Source organism: Citrus sinensis, chromosome 3 (genome assembly GCF_022201045.2).
Source record: "Citrus sinensis cultivar Valencia sweet orange chromosome 3, DVS_A1.0, whole genome shotgun sequence".
Lineage (NCBI taxonomy): Eukaryota > Viridiplantae > Streptophyta > Magnoliopsida > Sapindales > Rutaceae > Citrus > Citrus sinensis.
The window spans coordinates 36,332,883-36,350,101 of NC_068558.1; the positions used below are offsets into that span (position 1 = coordinate 36,332,883).

The 17,219-nt window shown below is 31.2% G+C and overlaps 1 protein-coding gene across 1 annotated transcript; it reads right to left on the reverse strand.

Moving 5' to 3' along the window:
* Nucleotides 1-9,856: 9,856 nt before the first annotated feature.
* Nucleotides 9,857-11,432, reverse strand: LOC112495548 (chitinase 4-like). The gene is made up of 2 exons (XM_052438834.1): nt 11,090-11,432; nt 9,857-10,421 (listed from the first exon to the last, which is right to left on the reverse strand). Exons 1-2 carry the CDS (start codon nt 11,364-11,366, stop codon nt 10,018-10,020), a joined length of 681 nt encoding a protein of 226 aa, XP_052294794.1. The 5' UTR covers nt 11,367-11,432; the 3' UTR covers nt 9,857-10,017.
* Between the last annotated feature and the right edge of the window lie 5,787 nt (nt 11,433-17,219).

Below are 17,219 nucleotides of genomic sequence, written 5' to 3' on the forward strand. Positions count from 1 at the left end.
TCAAGTATACAAGTTTACAACGGTACGAAACTTGTTTTGATTGCATTCGGCTTCCCCAAAAAAGGGGCAAAAAAGAAAACAGATTTTCTTTGTAATGTCGGTAGCATGTTCTTTTGACAAGTTTAATAAAAGATTCAAGAAAATCTATGATTTTTTACTCAAAACTTTCCACCTGGGGAGATGAAAACTGCACAGTTAAAGCATCAAACACATTGTTCATGAATCATGATCAAAGGGAAAAAAATTTCTTAGCTGGATTGAAAACATCAAAATCAGTATTCATAAATCATGATAAGAAGATAAAAGTCCTCTTTGTCGGATAAGAAACATTAGCTTTTAAGTTTTTTTTTTTAAATGAACTTGGAAGGATTCCAGGTGTCCCTTTTATAATTTATCAATAGGGTAATTTGCCCTTATTTGTATGAAAAGCCAACCACTTCCTCCTCACAACCAAAAAAAAAAAAAGGACAAAAAACCAACCTCATCCGTCGAACCAGCCAGTAATTTTTCACACGTGTACAATTTTTGGGATTTCTTAACACATGCTGTTTGGAAAGCATCTCGTATCGCCCAAAATAAAAAGTGCATAATTTTTTTTTTTCAAAGGTTCTTTTATAAATGATATTGGTCAATGGAATTATTGTTTTGCTCTAATTTTTTATTAGGCTCTTCTCTTGGGATTTTTGCCCTTCATTCGAAGCCTTCTGACAAATCACAATTGGGGCTATTTTGAATGACAAAGCTTGCTGGACTTATGACTAGGCTCCTTTTGGTATTTCATTTCATTTGAATATGTAATTTCTTTAATTACGTTTGAAAAAGAAAAATATGACAAGAAAGAGGAGTATACTATAATAGTTATCTGAGTCTGATAACGGAACAAAATTTTACCTGTACAGTGCTTACCTTGATAGAACTCAGTGCACAAAGTAGTTGAGCATACATAACAAAATCCCCAAACTTTACTCCGTTGACAAACATGTCTAAGTTAAATTTACTCTATTATAAAAAGTCTTGGGCGTTGGGTGTTTTAGGAGCACCACATCATTCACATTCACATTATAATATTTGAGCAAAAGAAAATTGCCTAAAATATGTATGATTATCTGCAGGCTTTAAGTTTTATCCAATTAAAGAATTGAATGTTCATCATTTATCAAATTAATAACTAGTTTTTAAAGAAATTATGGCTCTAAAGTATTTCCAGTTTTCTTTAATTTCAGAGACGAGTCAATTAACAACCAAAATAATCCATTAATCTATGGCAGACGAGAACAATATTTCAATTGTAAATCAACCTGAAAGTTGTTTGCAAACAGATCATAATCTATAGGAACAAATCAGTTATTTATATATATATATATATACAAATTAACTTTATTCTTGATTTTTTTCTACACGACAATATTTGTTTACAATTGTATGATTCTGGCTGATGGAAGGTATAAACCACAAATCATGTGATTAGCAATTAGTTCTTTCAACTATTGTTCAAGCAATAAAGAGTCCCATTTCATGGCCAAGATTGCACTTCAACCAGAAAAAGACATGATCTTAAATGATATAACAAAATAAATATGTAGTAATTTCACTTACAAACTAAGGGTATTTTTTACTTTCCTCCATTGATTATTCAAAAAAACTTCCGCTGACCTGAAAACATTTTTTACCATAACAGTTGTGTGGCTGTTTAGTGGACCTTGAGGCGTTCCATAGGACATCCACTGATTCCAAATAAAAAACGCACCCTTTGTTGAGTCCGGCCCAATACATCTTTTGTCATCTACAATAAATTATTTTACAATTTATGTTTATGATTTTTGGACTTAATAACAGCGGTTCATTGACAATCTACTTTAACAGTAAGGGAACCTATTTTTAGGTTGCAAAACTTGCAGCAATAAATTAGCTTCCCCAAAAGAGAAATAAAGATTTCGCATTCTAATTAAATATCAAGGAAATTAATTAATTGTGCTCCATTATTCCAACTTCCGAGATCAGTACATCAAAATTGAACATTAATAATTAAATTGTTCAAAACTTGTTGCGATAAGCTAGCTAGTTCCCAAATGGAAGTATAAGATTTCACTTCCTTAGATAGACACGATAATCTTTTACTATAAATTTAAATTAAACCTTATTAAAGGTCTTGAATTCATTGTACGCACATAGTTTGAACCTCATATAGACCACCAACGTAACCATGAAGAAAACTATCTTCTATAAAAGATTTTCCCACCAAAGCTGAACAAGTATCAGATTTAGGGTTAGGATTAGGATTTGTCAACATTTAGAAATTTGGATTTAGATTCAGGATTTGGCAACATTCGAATTTCGGGTTAGGTTTTGGTAGTTTTCCTGTTGTATTTTAATGGCTATTAACAAGAAATTAATCAACTCACACAACTTTGATCAATTAAAGACAGAATGGAATCAAGAACAGAAAATGATTCAGTCAAACAAGAACCTAGAAAACTATTCACAGTGAACAAGCTTTACAATCAGATCAATTGTTTTGAGGACACTTCAAGGATTCCAAATAATCTAGAATCACCTGTTTTAGCTAAGAAACAAAAGAGAAATCACACACAAAGCAATGCACAGCAGGCCCTTTTATATTTTGGAAATTTTCTAGAAACACCTTAACAACCTTTAACCTTTTTGCCACATTAGCGCAGAATTTACAAATTGACTCCTCATTTGAAGTCGATTTGCACATTACTCAGCAACTTTCATTCGATTACATTTTAGTCCAAAAACATAACTCATGTCCTCACACTCTCCACCTTGCAGATCTGATTCAGCATTACTCTTGACCATAAGTGCTTTAAAAAAAAAAACCTTCAACCACGCAACTTAACAACTAGAACCATTTCCAATACCAATCAAGTCTACACAAATCTTAAATTTGGCTGTTGGAATTACTTCTGTTAACATATCAGTAGGGTTGATATCTGTATATATTTTTGTTACTACAACAAACCCTTTTGTGACCTCATCTCTGATAAAGTGCAACTTCATATCAATGTGTTTGGTTCTCCCATGATAAATTTCATTTTTGATAAGCTGAATTGCACTCTAATTATCACAAAAGATCTAAACTGTCTTTTGCTTCAACCAAAATTCATTCAGTAGCCTTCTCGGCCACAATGATTCTTTTACTGCCTCTATTGCAGCAAAAATTCAGCCTCGGTAGATAACAAAGCTACTATGTGTTGTAAAGTAAGTTTCCAACTTATGAGACAGTTTTCCAGCATGAACAGGTATCCAGAGATAGAATTTCTCCTATCTAAGTCACCTGCAAAATTAGAGTCCACATAGCCTCTAACTTCACAGACTTCTTGCTTGGATTTGCCATACACCAGACCATGATCTAAAGTACGTTTCAAGTACCTTATAACCCATTTCATAGCATCCTAATAAAGCTTATCAGGATTACTCATAAACCTGCTTACTACACTTACTGCATAAGCTATGTCTGCTCTGGTGCAAACCATTGCATACATTAAGCTTCCTACAGCCAGTAAATATAGAATTTCTTAGCATCTGATATTGGAGACATATCATCAGAGAGTTTAAATTGAGCTCCCAAAAGTGTCATCACAGGTTTTGAATCCATCATAATATACTTTTCTAACTCCTTACTGACATATCTTGATTGGCTTATAAATAAAGTACCAACAGCTCTATCTCTAAGAATATCCATAACAAGGATCATCTTAGCACTGCCAAGATCTTTCATTTCAAATTCCCCCTTTAATAAATTCTTAAGTTTCTCAATATCACTAGAATTTTTACCAACAATGAGTATATCATCAACATACAACAAAAGATACATAGCTCCACCTGAGCTTATGTTCCTATGATAGACATGTTGTGCAAATTTTATTGAACTCGCAAGTGCACGAATCTATTTTAGAATAGATCAATGGTGACAAGTGTCGATCCCACGAGGAGGTGGATTTTAACTGTGTGTAGAATTAATTTTTCTAAATGGGTGGTTGGAATTATGGTAAAGATGATTTTGAATATCTTAAAATTTAAATTGAAATGGCAGAATTAAATTAAAATGGAAACTATAATAATTGAAGCGCTTGGGTATCTGGATCCGCATTAACATGCACCATGGGCTAAATATTTCTTATTAATGCCAATTAAATCATGAGAGGGGAATCCACACCTCATGAACCACACTCTAATCAATATGGTGCTAAGAGCTTATCGTACCAAATAATAATAACTTTGTACTAGGGAGCCGGTAAAACCAGGGCGGTATCTAGACAAGATTATTATTATTTGTCGACGAAAAGTCAAAGCATCCACAAAAATTAGAGGGGAAGAGAAAATAAATTTACCAAATAAAGCCCATGACATATGTTGAGACTTCACCTTCAACCCAAGCTTGAAAAAAAATTAAGTACTCATAATTGAACTAGGGGTAAAATAAGAATTTATTAAAATACGTAGAAAATACAAGATGGAGAATGAATTATAGAAAATGGAACTTAAAATTGAATTCAGAGATATCAAAATAGGGGGGAGAGGTCCTATTTTTATAGATACATTGAGTAAACCATGACTATCGAATTAAAAACAGTTTGAACGCTCAGGATTGCGCCACGTCATCAGTCAATAGTACGCGGTTTGACCACGCGGTTTGAACAGTGATACGGTTTGACCACACGGTTTGAACAGTCAACCGGTTTGAATAGTGACATGGTTTGGTTGAAAATAATCTTGTGTATATGCATGTACTGTACGCGCGATTTTTAGTCCACTGATATGCTGCCGCGTCATCAATCAACAGTGCATAAGAATTTTCTCCAATGGAATCGTGTCACCTCATCAGTCAATGCCACATCATCGGTCAATGCCACGTCATTGATCCGTCTATGTGAACAGTGTCGTGAACAGTAACGTAAACAATACCGTACATGTGAATAATATCGTACATGTGAACAATGATATTTTTCATTTTATGCTCCTCCTAAGGTTTTCGACTGTCCTGAGTTCAAAAGTGATGTCCGTTTTACCGTCTGATCTCTCGTTCATTGTGAAATGACCATGATGTCCCTAAAATACATAAAATACTTAATTAAAATAAAACATATATAATTGAATCACAAGAAACTTAAAATACATAAAAGTAAGGGTGTTAGTAAGACTTGAAATGTAAAATGACGATTTTCTCCTTTATAAATATACATTTTCTAACACTCAACAAGACACAATTATCATATGTGCTCTTGTAATAGCCATTAGAGATCATAAACTGGTCAAATCTCTTACATTGCCTAAGAGACCCTTTCAAGCCATATAGAGACTTATGCAGAAGACATACATAATCCTTATGTCCCTTTACTTTAAAACCTTCAGGCTGTGACATTAATATCTTCTCTTCAAGATTATCATGTAAGAAGGCAGTCTTTATATCCATTTGTTCAAGCTCTACGTGAAGCAAAGTCACCATAACAAGTAAGGTTCTAATTGATTTGTGTTTTACAGCATGTGAGAAGATTTCATTAAAATATACCCCTCATTTTGAAACCCCTTGCCACAAGTCTTGCCATATATCTTGAGTCTTTAACACCTGAAATACCCTCATTCTTCTTGAATATCCATTTGCAGTTGACAATTTTCCTATTTCTTGGATTAGAAACCAATGTCCATGTCTGATTCCTTACCAGAGAATCCATCTCTTCCCTTATTTCTTTAATCTAGTTATTGTTGTTCTTGTTACTTAGTGCTTTTGCGTAGCTGCTAGGCTTTTCAATTGAAACATCCTCTACACTCGTCAATGCATATGCAACTATGTCTGTATATGCATACCTTTTTGGGGGTATGATATGTCTTCTTTATATGTCCATATCTAATTGATATTATTGCAGATCAGTAACTTGTGGTGCTGCATCTTCAATTACTACTGTATCTTGAGAATAATCTTCAACAGCTTTTGGTTGTACTTCATCTTTATGAGCACTAGACAACTCTACCTCAATCTTAACACCTTGATTAATGACTCCAGTAGTCAGTGTCTTATTTACATTAATATCAGTATCAGAAGTTACTTGATCAGACTTATTGATTACAACAACTTCATTAAACAGAATATATAATTAAACACTTATTAGCTTTTCCACACCAAACTCTGTAGCCTTTAACCCCATCTATATAACGAACAAATGCTCATTTGACAGCTTGTGCATCAAGCTTCCCTTGTCTAATATGAACATACGTAGGATGCCCAAATACCTTGAGATATTTATAGCTTGCAAGTTTTCCAGACTAGACTTCTTATGGAGTTTTGAACCCAATGGCTGATGATGGACTTCTATTAATGAGATAACAGGCTGTTGAGATAGCTTCAACCCAAAAACTCCTTGGTAATTGATAATTGATCAATAAGCATCTTGTTTTATAAACAAGAGTTCTGTTCATCTTTTCAACTAAGCCATTTTGCTGAGGGGTGAGCCTTACCGTCTTATGCCTCTTAATCCCTCATTCTTGATAAAAAAAAAAACTTTAAACTCTTTATTACAGAATTCAAGTTCATTGTCTGTCCTAAGGCATTTCACTTTGAAACCATATTGAGCCTCCACCAAAGCCTTCAAGACTTTAAAATTTTCCAAGACTTGATCTTTGGTTTTCAAATATATATACCCAAACATTTCTGGAGTACTCATCTATCACAGACATAAAGTACTTTCCACCACTTAGAGAAGAGACCTGACTAGGCGCTCAAAGATCAGCATGCACATAGTCTAAAGGTTGTTTAGACACATGCATCCCTTTAGTAAATTTGACATGTGTGCTTTGCTAAAAATACAGTTTTCACATAAGTCTAACTCAATTATTTTGTCACCACAGAGCAACCCTTGAATACTTAATTTTTGCATTCCCCTAATACTCATATGGCCAGGTCTAAGATGTCATAACATAGTTCTATCAAGCTCAGAAATAGTTGTCATTACAGTTGACACAAGCACTGATGATCCTTCTAATATATAAAGACCATTTTTCTTAATCCCTTTCATTACCATCTCAGTCCTTTTCATAATCTTTAAACCACTATTTTCAAATTTGAAGAAGTATCATGTACTATCCAGCATGCCTAAAGAGATTAAGTTCCTCTTTAGCCTAGGTGTATGTCTCACATCACATAGAGTTATAACAATCCCATCAAACATCTCTATTTTGATAAACCCTATACCAAAAATCTTACACACATTGTTGTTTCCCATCAAAACTCTACCACTATCCACATATTCATACTCATAAAAAAAACTTCTATCAGGACATAAATGAAAGGAACAGTCTGAATCAAGGACCTAATAACCTCTAATGTTGTTGTTTAAGGCTACCAACAAGTCAGCACTATGGTATCCATCATCAGATAAATCATCTGAGGCCACTGCTGCATCTCATATTCTCTCCTTATCATATTTCTTTTTCTCAGAACAATCTCTAATGTAATGGCCTTGTTTCTTACAGTAAAAACACTTCCTCTTCTTCATTTTTTTTCTTTTGCAGATCTATCAAAATTGTACGTGAAAAGTTCTCATTTATCCTTTAATACTGCATATTTTTTGTCACTGTTTAAAAGTTGGAACAAAATGAGTAATAAATTTCATTGGAACTCAAGTTGTAAAAATAAATTATAAGATAGATGGAGCATCATTCTCCCTAATTTTAATTAATAGATCAAACTTTTTCTTCTGGATAATTATTTCGAGGAATAGTATCCTTAGCTCGTTTACGTAGGCAACAAGTTAGCATAACCTACATATGAAACAATATCTTCTAAAGACTTGAAAATTCTCGTAAGCAAGAAGTTAGCATAACCTACATATAAAACAATATCTTTTAAAGACTTGAAAAGTCTAGTCAATTTTCTAAACTTTCATTCTTGAACGATGTCTATTTTCTTATAGGTAAACTCAAGGGACATTTTCTTTAAAAAAAGTTGATAAAACAAATATGAAATTGAATTAAATTCTCATAATTAGAACCGAAGCAGAAAAAAATGACGTTATTTTATATTTAAATAATGCTACATAGCATGATCTAAGAGAATATAAGAAATTAAATAAAAAATATTAAATTTTGTAAAAAAATTAAAAAAATTTATAAATATTTAAAGGACCAAACTAAATCGAAAATCTTCGTTCTAATTCTATTCCTATTGATTTTTCAAGAATTCAGTACTGAACCAAACTAAAGTTTTGGATTCGGCCCAATACCTAATCAAATCGTCTCATTGCCCACCCTTAAGTAAATTATTGTTTATATATAGCTTGTTGCAAAATAATAATCATATAGGATTCAATTACTTTGAAACAATTGCAACATGTGTCAAATTTTTTCATTATGATACTTCAGCTGTATACATGAAAAAGTAGTTTCAACGGTAGGATGTTGTTATTTGGTTATTAACATTATACCCTCTAAAAAATATTTCAGAACTTAAAAACAATCCGGCCCAAATTCCAAATCTCTCTCTTCTTCTCAAAATCATCTTCATCTCATCTCATCTCACCTTCATTTCATCTTGTTCCCTAATTGTCGCCCAAATTCTCATCTTGTTCTTGTTCATTTACAACTGAATTTGATTTAGCATTATTATTTGTGGAACTTTCAAATTAAATTGACCAAAAGTGACTGTTCCTTTGGGGGCGGACCCAGGCCTCGAAAATTTTTGCTTACACCCCTTAATTTTTTATAATTTTTCATAAAATAATATTTATTTTATTTTTAAATATGTCCCCAATTCAACCTTTTTTTTCTTCAATTAGAGTTAGAGATTATATATTTATTGAATAAATTGAAATCATCAGAAGTTTAAAGCCTTAGCACCGCTTTACTTTATTATAAAAAAATATTATAATTTGGTCTAATTGAAAAAAAAATGTCAATAGATTATAATATTATCACTATGAGTAATTTTAATCTTATAATAAGAGAATCTTTTACTTTAGGGAAAAAGATACCTACATCCTCAAGGTTTAGAGAAATGGTTATGTAGATCCAAAATTTTTAATAAAAGATACCAAGACCCACTTTTGATTATAATACCATTTAGCACTATTAACTCAAAAAAATTTTGTAAGGTTGTCCTATTATCTTAGTATGTTAAATTTGTTGGAAAAAATCCAATACTATTAGGTTATGTGACAGAATAATAAGTCTCTAAATGGTATGATTGAGGTGGTGCGATGATCCCACACAAATATTTCTTGTCAAACAGAGGGTTCAAAGCCATAAAATTAGTAGAGTAAATGCAATAAAATAATGTTATTCATAAAGCTGAAGTTTTATGCTCCTCCAAAATTGATTTAGCTTACTGGCAGCCCCGATAAAAGCTGCCCGGTGCAGGCTATCAGCCATCTTTATAAATGTGTTGATTTATTTAATAAATTGAAAATACATAAGAAAGTAAGGAGGCCAAATAAAATTTAGTATTGCAAAAGATTGAAAAAAAGGCGCCACTGTGATACTACGGTACGAAAGTTGTCGCGCAGTTTCTTTTGTCCTAATCTCTAACACGATTCTTCTCATAATTCCATGGAAACATTTTCTTGTTCTGAACCAATTATTGTTGTCAAATATTTTGTTACATTCTTTTTATGCCACACATTTTATCAAAATATTTGTTACATTTATTAAGTTATTAATTCGTCATATTTTTCAAGTCCTATGTTATATATATTATGTTATAAAAAACCTGGGTTACTTAAAGTTGGTGTCCAATCCGACACTCAATCAATCACTAAAGCTAGTATTGCTCCTTGTATCAAGTTAGTTTCTTTTTTCACTGACAAACATCTATCATATTACTTTTCCTTAAAAAAACCAAAGATAAATCAATGTAGAGTTTATTCAAGAAGCATAATTAATCACAAACCATATAAGCTGTAAAATATGGTCGGCAACACACTTTTATTTCTTCAATTTATTTTATTTTAGGTACATGAAACCACCCTATATTATAAACGCCAGTGAAGTATCGGCGAAATCATTTTAACAATCGAGATTTGGGCCAGGATAAACGCCAAATTGGTCGCAATAATCCTTATAATATCCAATGCGAGCTTGAACATGAGCAGGTTGCCGGCCATCGCATTCAAAGGCACCATTGCTTCTCTGAATCGTTGCACCAAAACCTTGCTTCATAACTGGGTGCAGATAGGTCATCCAAAACCACAAGGCAGTCTTAAATGACACAACGGGGTCCTTGGCCACCGTTTCCGGAGCTCTTAATCCGTCAAACCCGATGGCTTTTCCAGCAGCTCCGTAGTTGCCATTTCCGGTGATTTGGATCGGTCCACGGCCGTAGTAGAACTTTCCGGGGACACATGGGTAACGTTTGTTTTGTTCATCACAGTACCTGTTGTACTTGTTAATCTCTTCTACGTAGCACAAATCTGAAAAAGCAAGACATTTTTTTTTAATTAATTCTGTCTAGGCTTTATCAAGATAATTGGCTAGTGGCAAATCATATCAATTAAAAGTTGGAGTATTCAATTAGTTTTATTGAAAATTTGTATGTGTTCATCAAACAGAGAACATTATTGAATATATAAAAAGCATGTATAAAGAATTGTCTAAATACACGTGTTAATTAAGAAAGGCTCTTGCCATCAAGAAATTAAAAAGCATAGTATATTATTGTAAAGGGTGCATAAATTCTCTATAATCGTATCGATATCCTGTTGATGTATGGAAAATAAATAAATTTCTTTTTAAAACAAACATGGGTTGGAAATAATTAATTTCGCAAGAATTATATATATTTCGCAAACAGCAGGAAGGTTATGTTCATTCCAACCTTATATATATATTTCTAGTAGTATAACAAATATGGGCCTTTCGATTTGAAAATCGACTTCAACATTTTTTTCTTTTTTCTTTTTTTTGGGGGGGGGGGGGGGGGGGGACAACAAATAAATTAAAGTATAAAAAACGGATATAGTTTAAAAAATTTCAAAAACAGTTTTGCAAATAATAAAACAAAGAAAAATCGTTTTCTTCTCTATGCATGGATTGCTCATAAATACTCATGCAAAAAAGAAATCAAATGGAGACAACTTACGTCCAGTTTCATGAGTGACGTGTGCAAAAAATGCAGCAATCTCACGCTTCGCAGCTTGAGGAGAGCCGCTACCAAATTGACGATAGGCGTTGGCAGCATTCAGAAATGCATCCCTCGTGTAGAAGCTCTTGCCCGCGCATCTCCCGGCTGCCTGATTCTTTATGCGTTCGAAGAACTGGGGAGTCACAATGTTAGCAATATTGTGACTCATTACATCGGTGGCAAAGGCTAGGGCAAGAATGCCCACAAGAGCATAGGTTACAATATTTTTTCTCATATTGACTGGAGCCAGTTTGAGGGAAAGTTCACGGAGTAATTCAAGAAGTAATGAGAAATGTGAGTGATATGCAAATGTTGGTGACGGGAGTATGGTATTTATAGAGTACAAAATGGACGTTATTTCTGCCACGTACTGGTGAATTGTGATAAATTTGAACATAGAATTTATCCTCTGTTAGGTTTTTCTAGACTTCGCATTTGTTGTGGCTTGACTTGAAATCTAGCCAGCTTGACTTGTCAGAAAAACTAGAAATAAAATAAAAGAAAATAAATTAAGTCTTTCGAGTGGGTTGTTAATTGGCCGCCATATATATTAAAAAATTTCAAATTAAATTTGAATAAAAATTATACAAAATATAATTTGAAATAATTAATTTTCAGTAAATTTTGAGGTGAATTTATTTATTTTATTGTAATTGAATTAATTGTAAATTGGAAAATCTTAAGCTTATACTTGTTTCGAGCTTTCGGATATTGACACTCAGACATGTTTATTTTTAATTATCTACCTACTTTGTTTATATAAATATACACACTAGACTTTACAAAATTTTTAAACAAAAACTTATGTGGTTTGTACTTATTCGAGTGATTGAAATTTTTTTAGGTGTACTCTTGTTAATAACTAATAATGTTAATTCTATTGGCTCAAACTTCTGATAAACTTTTTTGTTTTGGTTAATCAAAACACGGTATCATATTTTCTTATCTAAATGCATATTTGGTGCATGCATTTTTAACCTAAGTATTCGTTTAGTGACTTAGTCTCTCTATTTTAAAAAATACCTCAAGACATCTTTACTAGTAAATTTATTACAGTCCTATCTTGATTTTTTTTTTACGTTTAGAATAATACCCTTGCAATAATATTATTGGAGATTTAATGAAAAGCAAAATATGTAAATTTATCAAATTAGTCTTAAAAGTAAAAGTAAAATAAAAATTACTCTAAATATTTTTTATTATCTTAATTTTAGGATTAATCTGGTAATTAATTTTTTCATAAAAAAATAACTTAACTTAGACATTGCTTTAAGTTAGCTGGTATTAATTTATCATAAATGGTTACTAGTTTTAAACTGATATTTATTTCTTAATTTACTAATATATTGGTTAATTTACTAATTATTTTTTAGATAAAAAATTAATGCCTAGAATATTATTGCAAAGTTATTGTTGTAAAAGGTAAGATCCTAACATATTTATAATAGGATGTCTTGACATATTTTTTAAAATATAAGAACTAAAAGGATATTTAAATTAAAATATAGTATATATACCCTAATTTCTTTATAACTTAATTTCATTTCTTTCTTTAATTCTTTTTCCATTTTTTTTAGTGATATCACAACCTAGAAATTAATGATCAGTCCAAATATCTGGTTTTTTTTTTTATATTTTCCGTTTATAAATAGTGAAATATTTATGTATATCTTCGAAACTAAAAAGTCAACTCCTCCACTAACTTCCGTTCTCAATTAGTGGCGTAAATTCGTGTCCATGAAATGAAAGCACTTCTTCTTGTACTCTTTTCTCCACATTAGTTCTTATTCTCTTCTCTTCAATTCATAATTTGGGTGGGTCACTAGTCAATTTAATATCTCAAAAACTTTTGGTGTTTTCCTAATGTATATACAATTTCATTCATTATGTTTTTACCAATGCACTCACAAAATATTTATATATTTTCAGATGCAGGGATCTTTATTTATTTTTAATGCGGATATACTATTAAGTCGTATGATTTAACAAAGTTAATATTCAATATATCATAAAGTCATGTGGTTTAATATAATGTTTGCACTAATTCCAAATTACATTAACTAATAATATGAAATAAACAATAAGCTACCCACACAAAAAAAAGAATTATATATATACTTATAAAATTAAATAGAAAATATTCTTGTTAAAAATCTAATCGATAAAAGGAGCTTCTAAGAGTTTCTCGTAGTATAAGTGGACTATTTTCCATACAAATTCTTGAAACTTTTTGCTGAAACAAATCCCAACATATGATTATGGCAATAGAAAATTTGAAAGTTATGCTCAAAAAAAAAAAAAAATTGAAAGAAAAGGTTAAAACTAATAACGAAAAATCGGAGAAATTAATCAAACACGTGATGGCCAATTTGCATTAATCTATTCGTGATAGCCAATTTTAATCAAAATAAATATATTTGCAATCGGAAAAATAACATTTTTTTTTAAAATTAAGATATTATCGACGGGCAGCCACTGATTGGGACTGTCATATAAACAAGTTTACAACGGCACGATACTCGTTTCGATTGCATTCGGCAGCCCAAAAAAGGGAAAAAAATAAAACAGCTTTTCTTTGTAATGTCGGTAGCATGACACTATAATTTCTATGAAGTACAATATAGTTTTTTTATTATATGAGATGATTGCTTAAGAGTACAACTTATATTACATAAAATTACAATTGATATTTATAAATCAGATTATTATTGGAACTAGTTTATATTAATTTTAATGAAGCACCATTTAAATTTTTTATTCTCACTAATATTCGAAAAATGTCCACTCCACTTACATTTTGTAAAGGAGAAAACTACCGGCACTTAATTATTAATAATAAGTGGGGAAGGATTCCTCATAATTCTATGGGGTCGAACAGCTGCACCCACATAAGTGAGTGCAGCTGTTTTAACCACTTGGCCAAAGTAACTTTGGCCGATACGACATTGCATGTTCTTTTGACAAGTTTAATAGAAGATTTAGGAAACATCTATGATTTTGACTCAAAAACTTTCCACCAAGGGAGATGAAACCTGCACAGTTAAAGCATCAAACACATCGTTCATGAATCATGATCAGAGGAAAAAAATTTTCTTTGCTGGATTGAAAACATCAAAATCAGTATTCATAAATCATCATAAGAACATAAAAGTTTTTCTTTGTGGGATAAGAAACATCAGCTTTTCAGATTTTTTTTAAATGAACTTGGAAGGATTCCAAGTGTCCCTTTTATAATGTATCAAATAGGGTAATTTGCCCTTGTACGTAAGGCCAACCGCATCCTCCTCACAAAAAAAAAATAATAATAATAATAAATAAATAAATAATAAAAAATCAACGTCATCATGCAAAAATCCCCACGGGACGGAAATCCTCGGAGATTTTTTCCATTCGGAGAAGGTACGGGATAATTTTATACTCAATTTTTTATTCAGAAAAAAGACGGGAAATTTTTTTTACCCAATTTCTTATTGGGGGAAGGAACGGGGGTGAGGTGGAATCCCCATCCCCTCCCCATTTCCCCCATTTTAATTTTATTTTTATTTTTATTTTTTAAAATTACTAGTTAATAAATAATAAATTTTGAATTATATTATAAAATTATAAATATTGATAAAAATAACAAATATCAAAATATTTATATTATTAAACTTTTCGGCCTAATTAACTAATTAAAGCCTTAAATTTTTATTTAAGACATTAAAAAGGCCGCGTAGATTCTATTAACTCAAAATTTTTGTTTTAATTTTAATTTAATTTAATTAAAAAAACTAATTATCTACTTTTATTTTATTATCGATATAAAAGTAAATTCTTTTCTTTTTATTGTATGATTATGAAGATTGATAAAGATAATTATTTTGATAATTTGTATTTTGCATGTGACTTTTGTAATGGATCAATATTAATGTAAGATATATTTCGAACTTCACTTTTATTTACATTTTTTATTTTAATATAATTAACTCAAAATTGAAAATAAAAATATATATTAATTATTCGAGGACCGGAGACCCTCGGGGATTCTCTGTTATTATTCAGGGAGGAGATTAAGATTTTCTCAAATAATTCTGATGCGAACGGAAATATAAGCAAAATATCATAAATGGGTACGGAGAAATTGATTCTCATCCATCGAACCAGCCAGTAATTTTTCACACGTGTACAAATTTTGGGATTTCTTACCACATGCTGTTTGAAAAGCTTCTCGTATCGCCCAAAACAAAAAGTGCATAATTTTCCTTTTCTCCAAGGTTCTTTTATAAATGGGATTGGTCAATGGAATTATCGTTTTGCTCTACTTTTTTATTAGGCTCTTTTCTTGGGATTTTGTGACAAATCACAATTGGGCCTATTTTGAATGATAAAGCTTGCTGGACTTATGGCTAGGCTCCTTTTGGTATTTCATTTCATTTGAAAATGCAATTTCTTTAATTACGTTTAAAAAAGAAAAATATTACAAGAAAGAGAAGTATACTATAATGAGTTATCTGAGTCTGCTAATGGAACTAAATTGTAACTGTACAGTGCTTACCTTGATAGAACTCAGTGCACAAAGTTGTTGAGCATGCGTATCAAAATCCCCAAAATTTACCCCGTTGCCAAACATGCCTAAGTTAAATTTACTCAGGTGTTGGGTGTTTTAGGAACACCACATCATTCACATTTACATTATAATATTTGAGCAAAAGAAAATTGCCTAAAATATGTATGATTATCTGCAGGCTTTAAGTTTTATGCAATTAAAGAGTTGAATGTTCATCATTTATCAAATTAATAACTAGTTTTAAAAAAATTATGGCTCTAAAGTATTTCCAGTTTTCTTTTATTTCAGAGACGAGTCAATTAACAACCAAAATAATCCATTAATCTATGACAGACGAGAACAACATTTCAATTGCAAATCAACCTCAAAGTTGTTTACAAACAGATCATAATCTATAGGAACAAATCAATTATATACATATCTTACGGCAACAAAAAACATACAAATTAACTTTATTCTTGATTTTTTTCTACGCGACAATATTTGCTAACAATTGTATGATTCTCGCTGACGGAAGATATAAACCACAAATTATGTGATTAGTAATGAGTTCTTTCAACTATTGTTCAAGCAATAAAGTGTCCCATTTCATGGCCAAGATTACACTTCAACCAGAAAGAAACATGATCTTAAATGATATAACAAAATAAATATGTAGTAATCTCATTTACAAACTAAGAGTAATTTTTACTTTCCTCCATTGATTATTCAAGAAAACTTCCACTTGACCTTAAAACATTTTTTACCGTAACCGTTGTGTGGCTCTTTAGTTGACCTTGAGGCGGTCCGTAGGATGTCAACTGATTCCAAATGAAAAACGCACCCTTTGTTAAGTCTGGTCCAATACATCTTTTGGCATCTACAATAAATTATTCTACAATTTATGTTTATGATTTTTGGACTTAATAATAACGGTTCATTGACAATCTACTTTAACAATAAGAAAACTATATATTTGCTTGAAAAACTTGCAGCAATAAGTTAGCTTTCCCAAAAAACAAATAAAGATTTCACATTCTAATTAAATATCAAGGAAATTAATTAACCGAGCTCCATTATTCCAACTTTTGAGATCAGTACATCAAAATTGAACATTAATAATTAAATTGTTCAAAACTTGTTGCGATAAACTAGCTAGTTCCCAAATGGAAGTACAAGATTTCACGTCCTTAAATAGACATGTATCTTTCACTGTAAATTTAAATTAAACTTAATTAAAGGTCTTGAATTCATCGTACGTGCATACTTTGAACCCCATATAAGTTATAGACCAACGTAACCACGAAGAAAACTATCTTCTATAAAACTTTTTCCCCACCAAAGCTAAAGAAGAAGTATCAGATTTAGGGTTAGGATTAGGATTTGTCCACATTTAGAATTTTAGATTTAGATTCAGAATTTGGCAACATTTGGATTTCGGGTTAGGTTTTGGTAATTTTCCCCTAAATTTTGATATATTTTTATTTTTAGTTAATTGTAGATAAAAATATGAATTTATTTTTTAATTTATACTTGAAAATTATATTTTTACTCAATAATGAT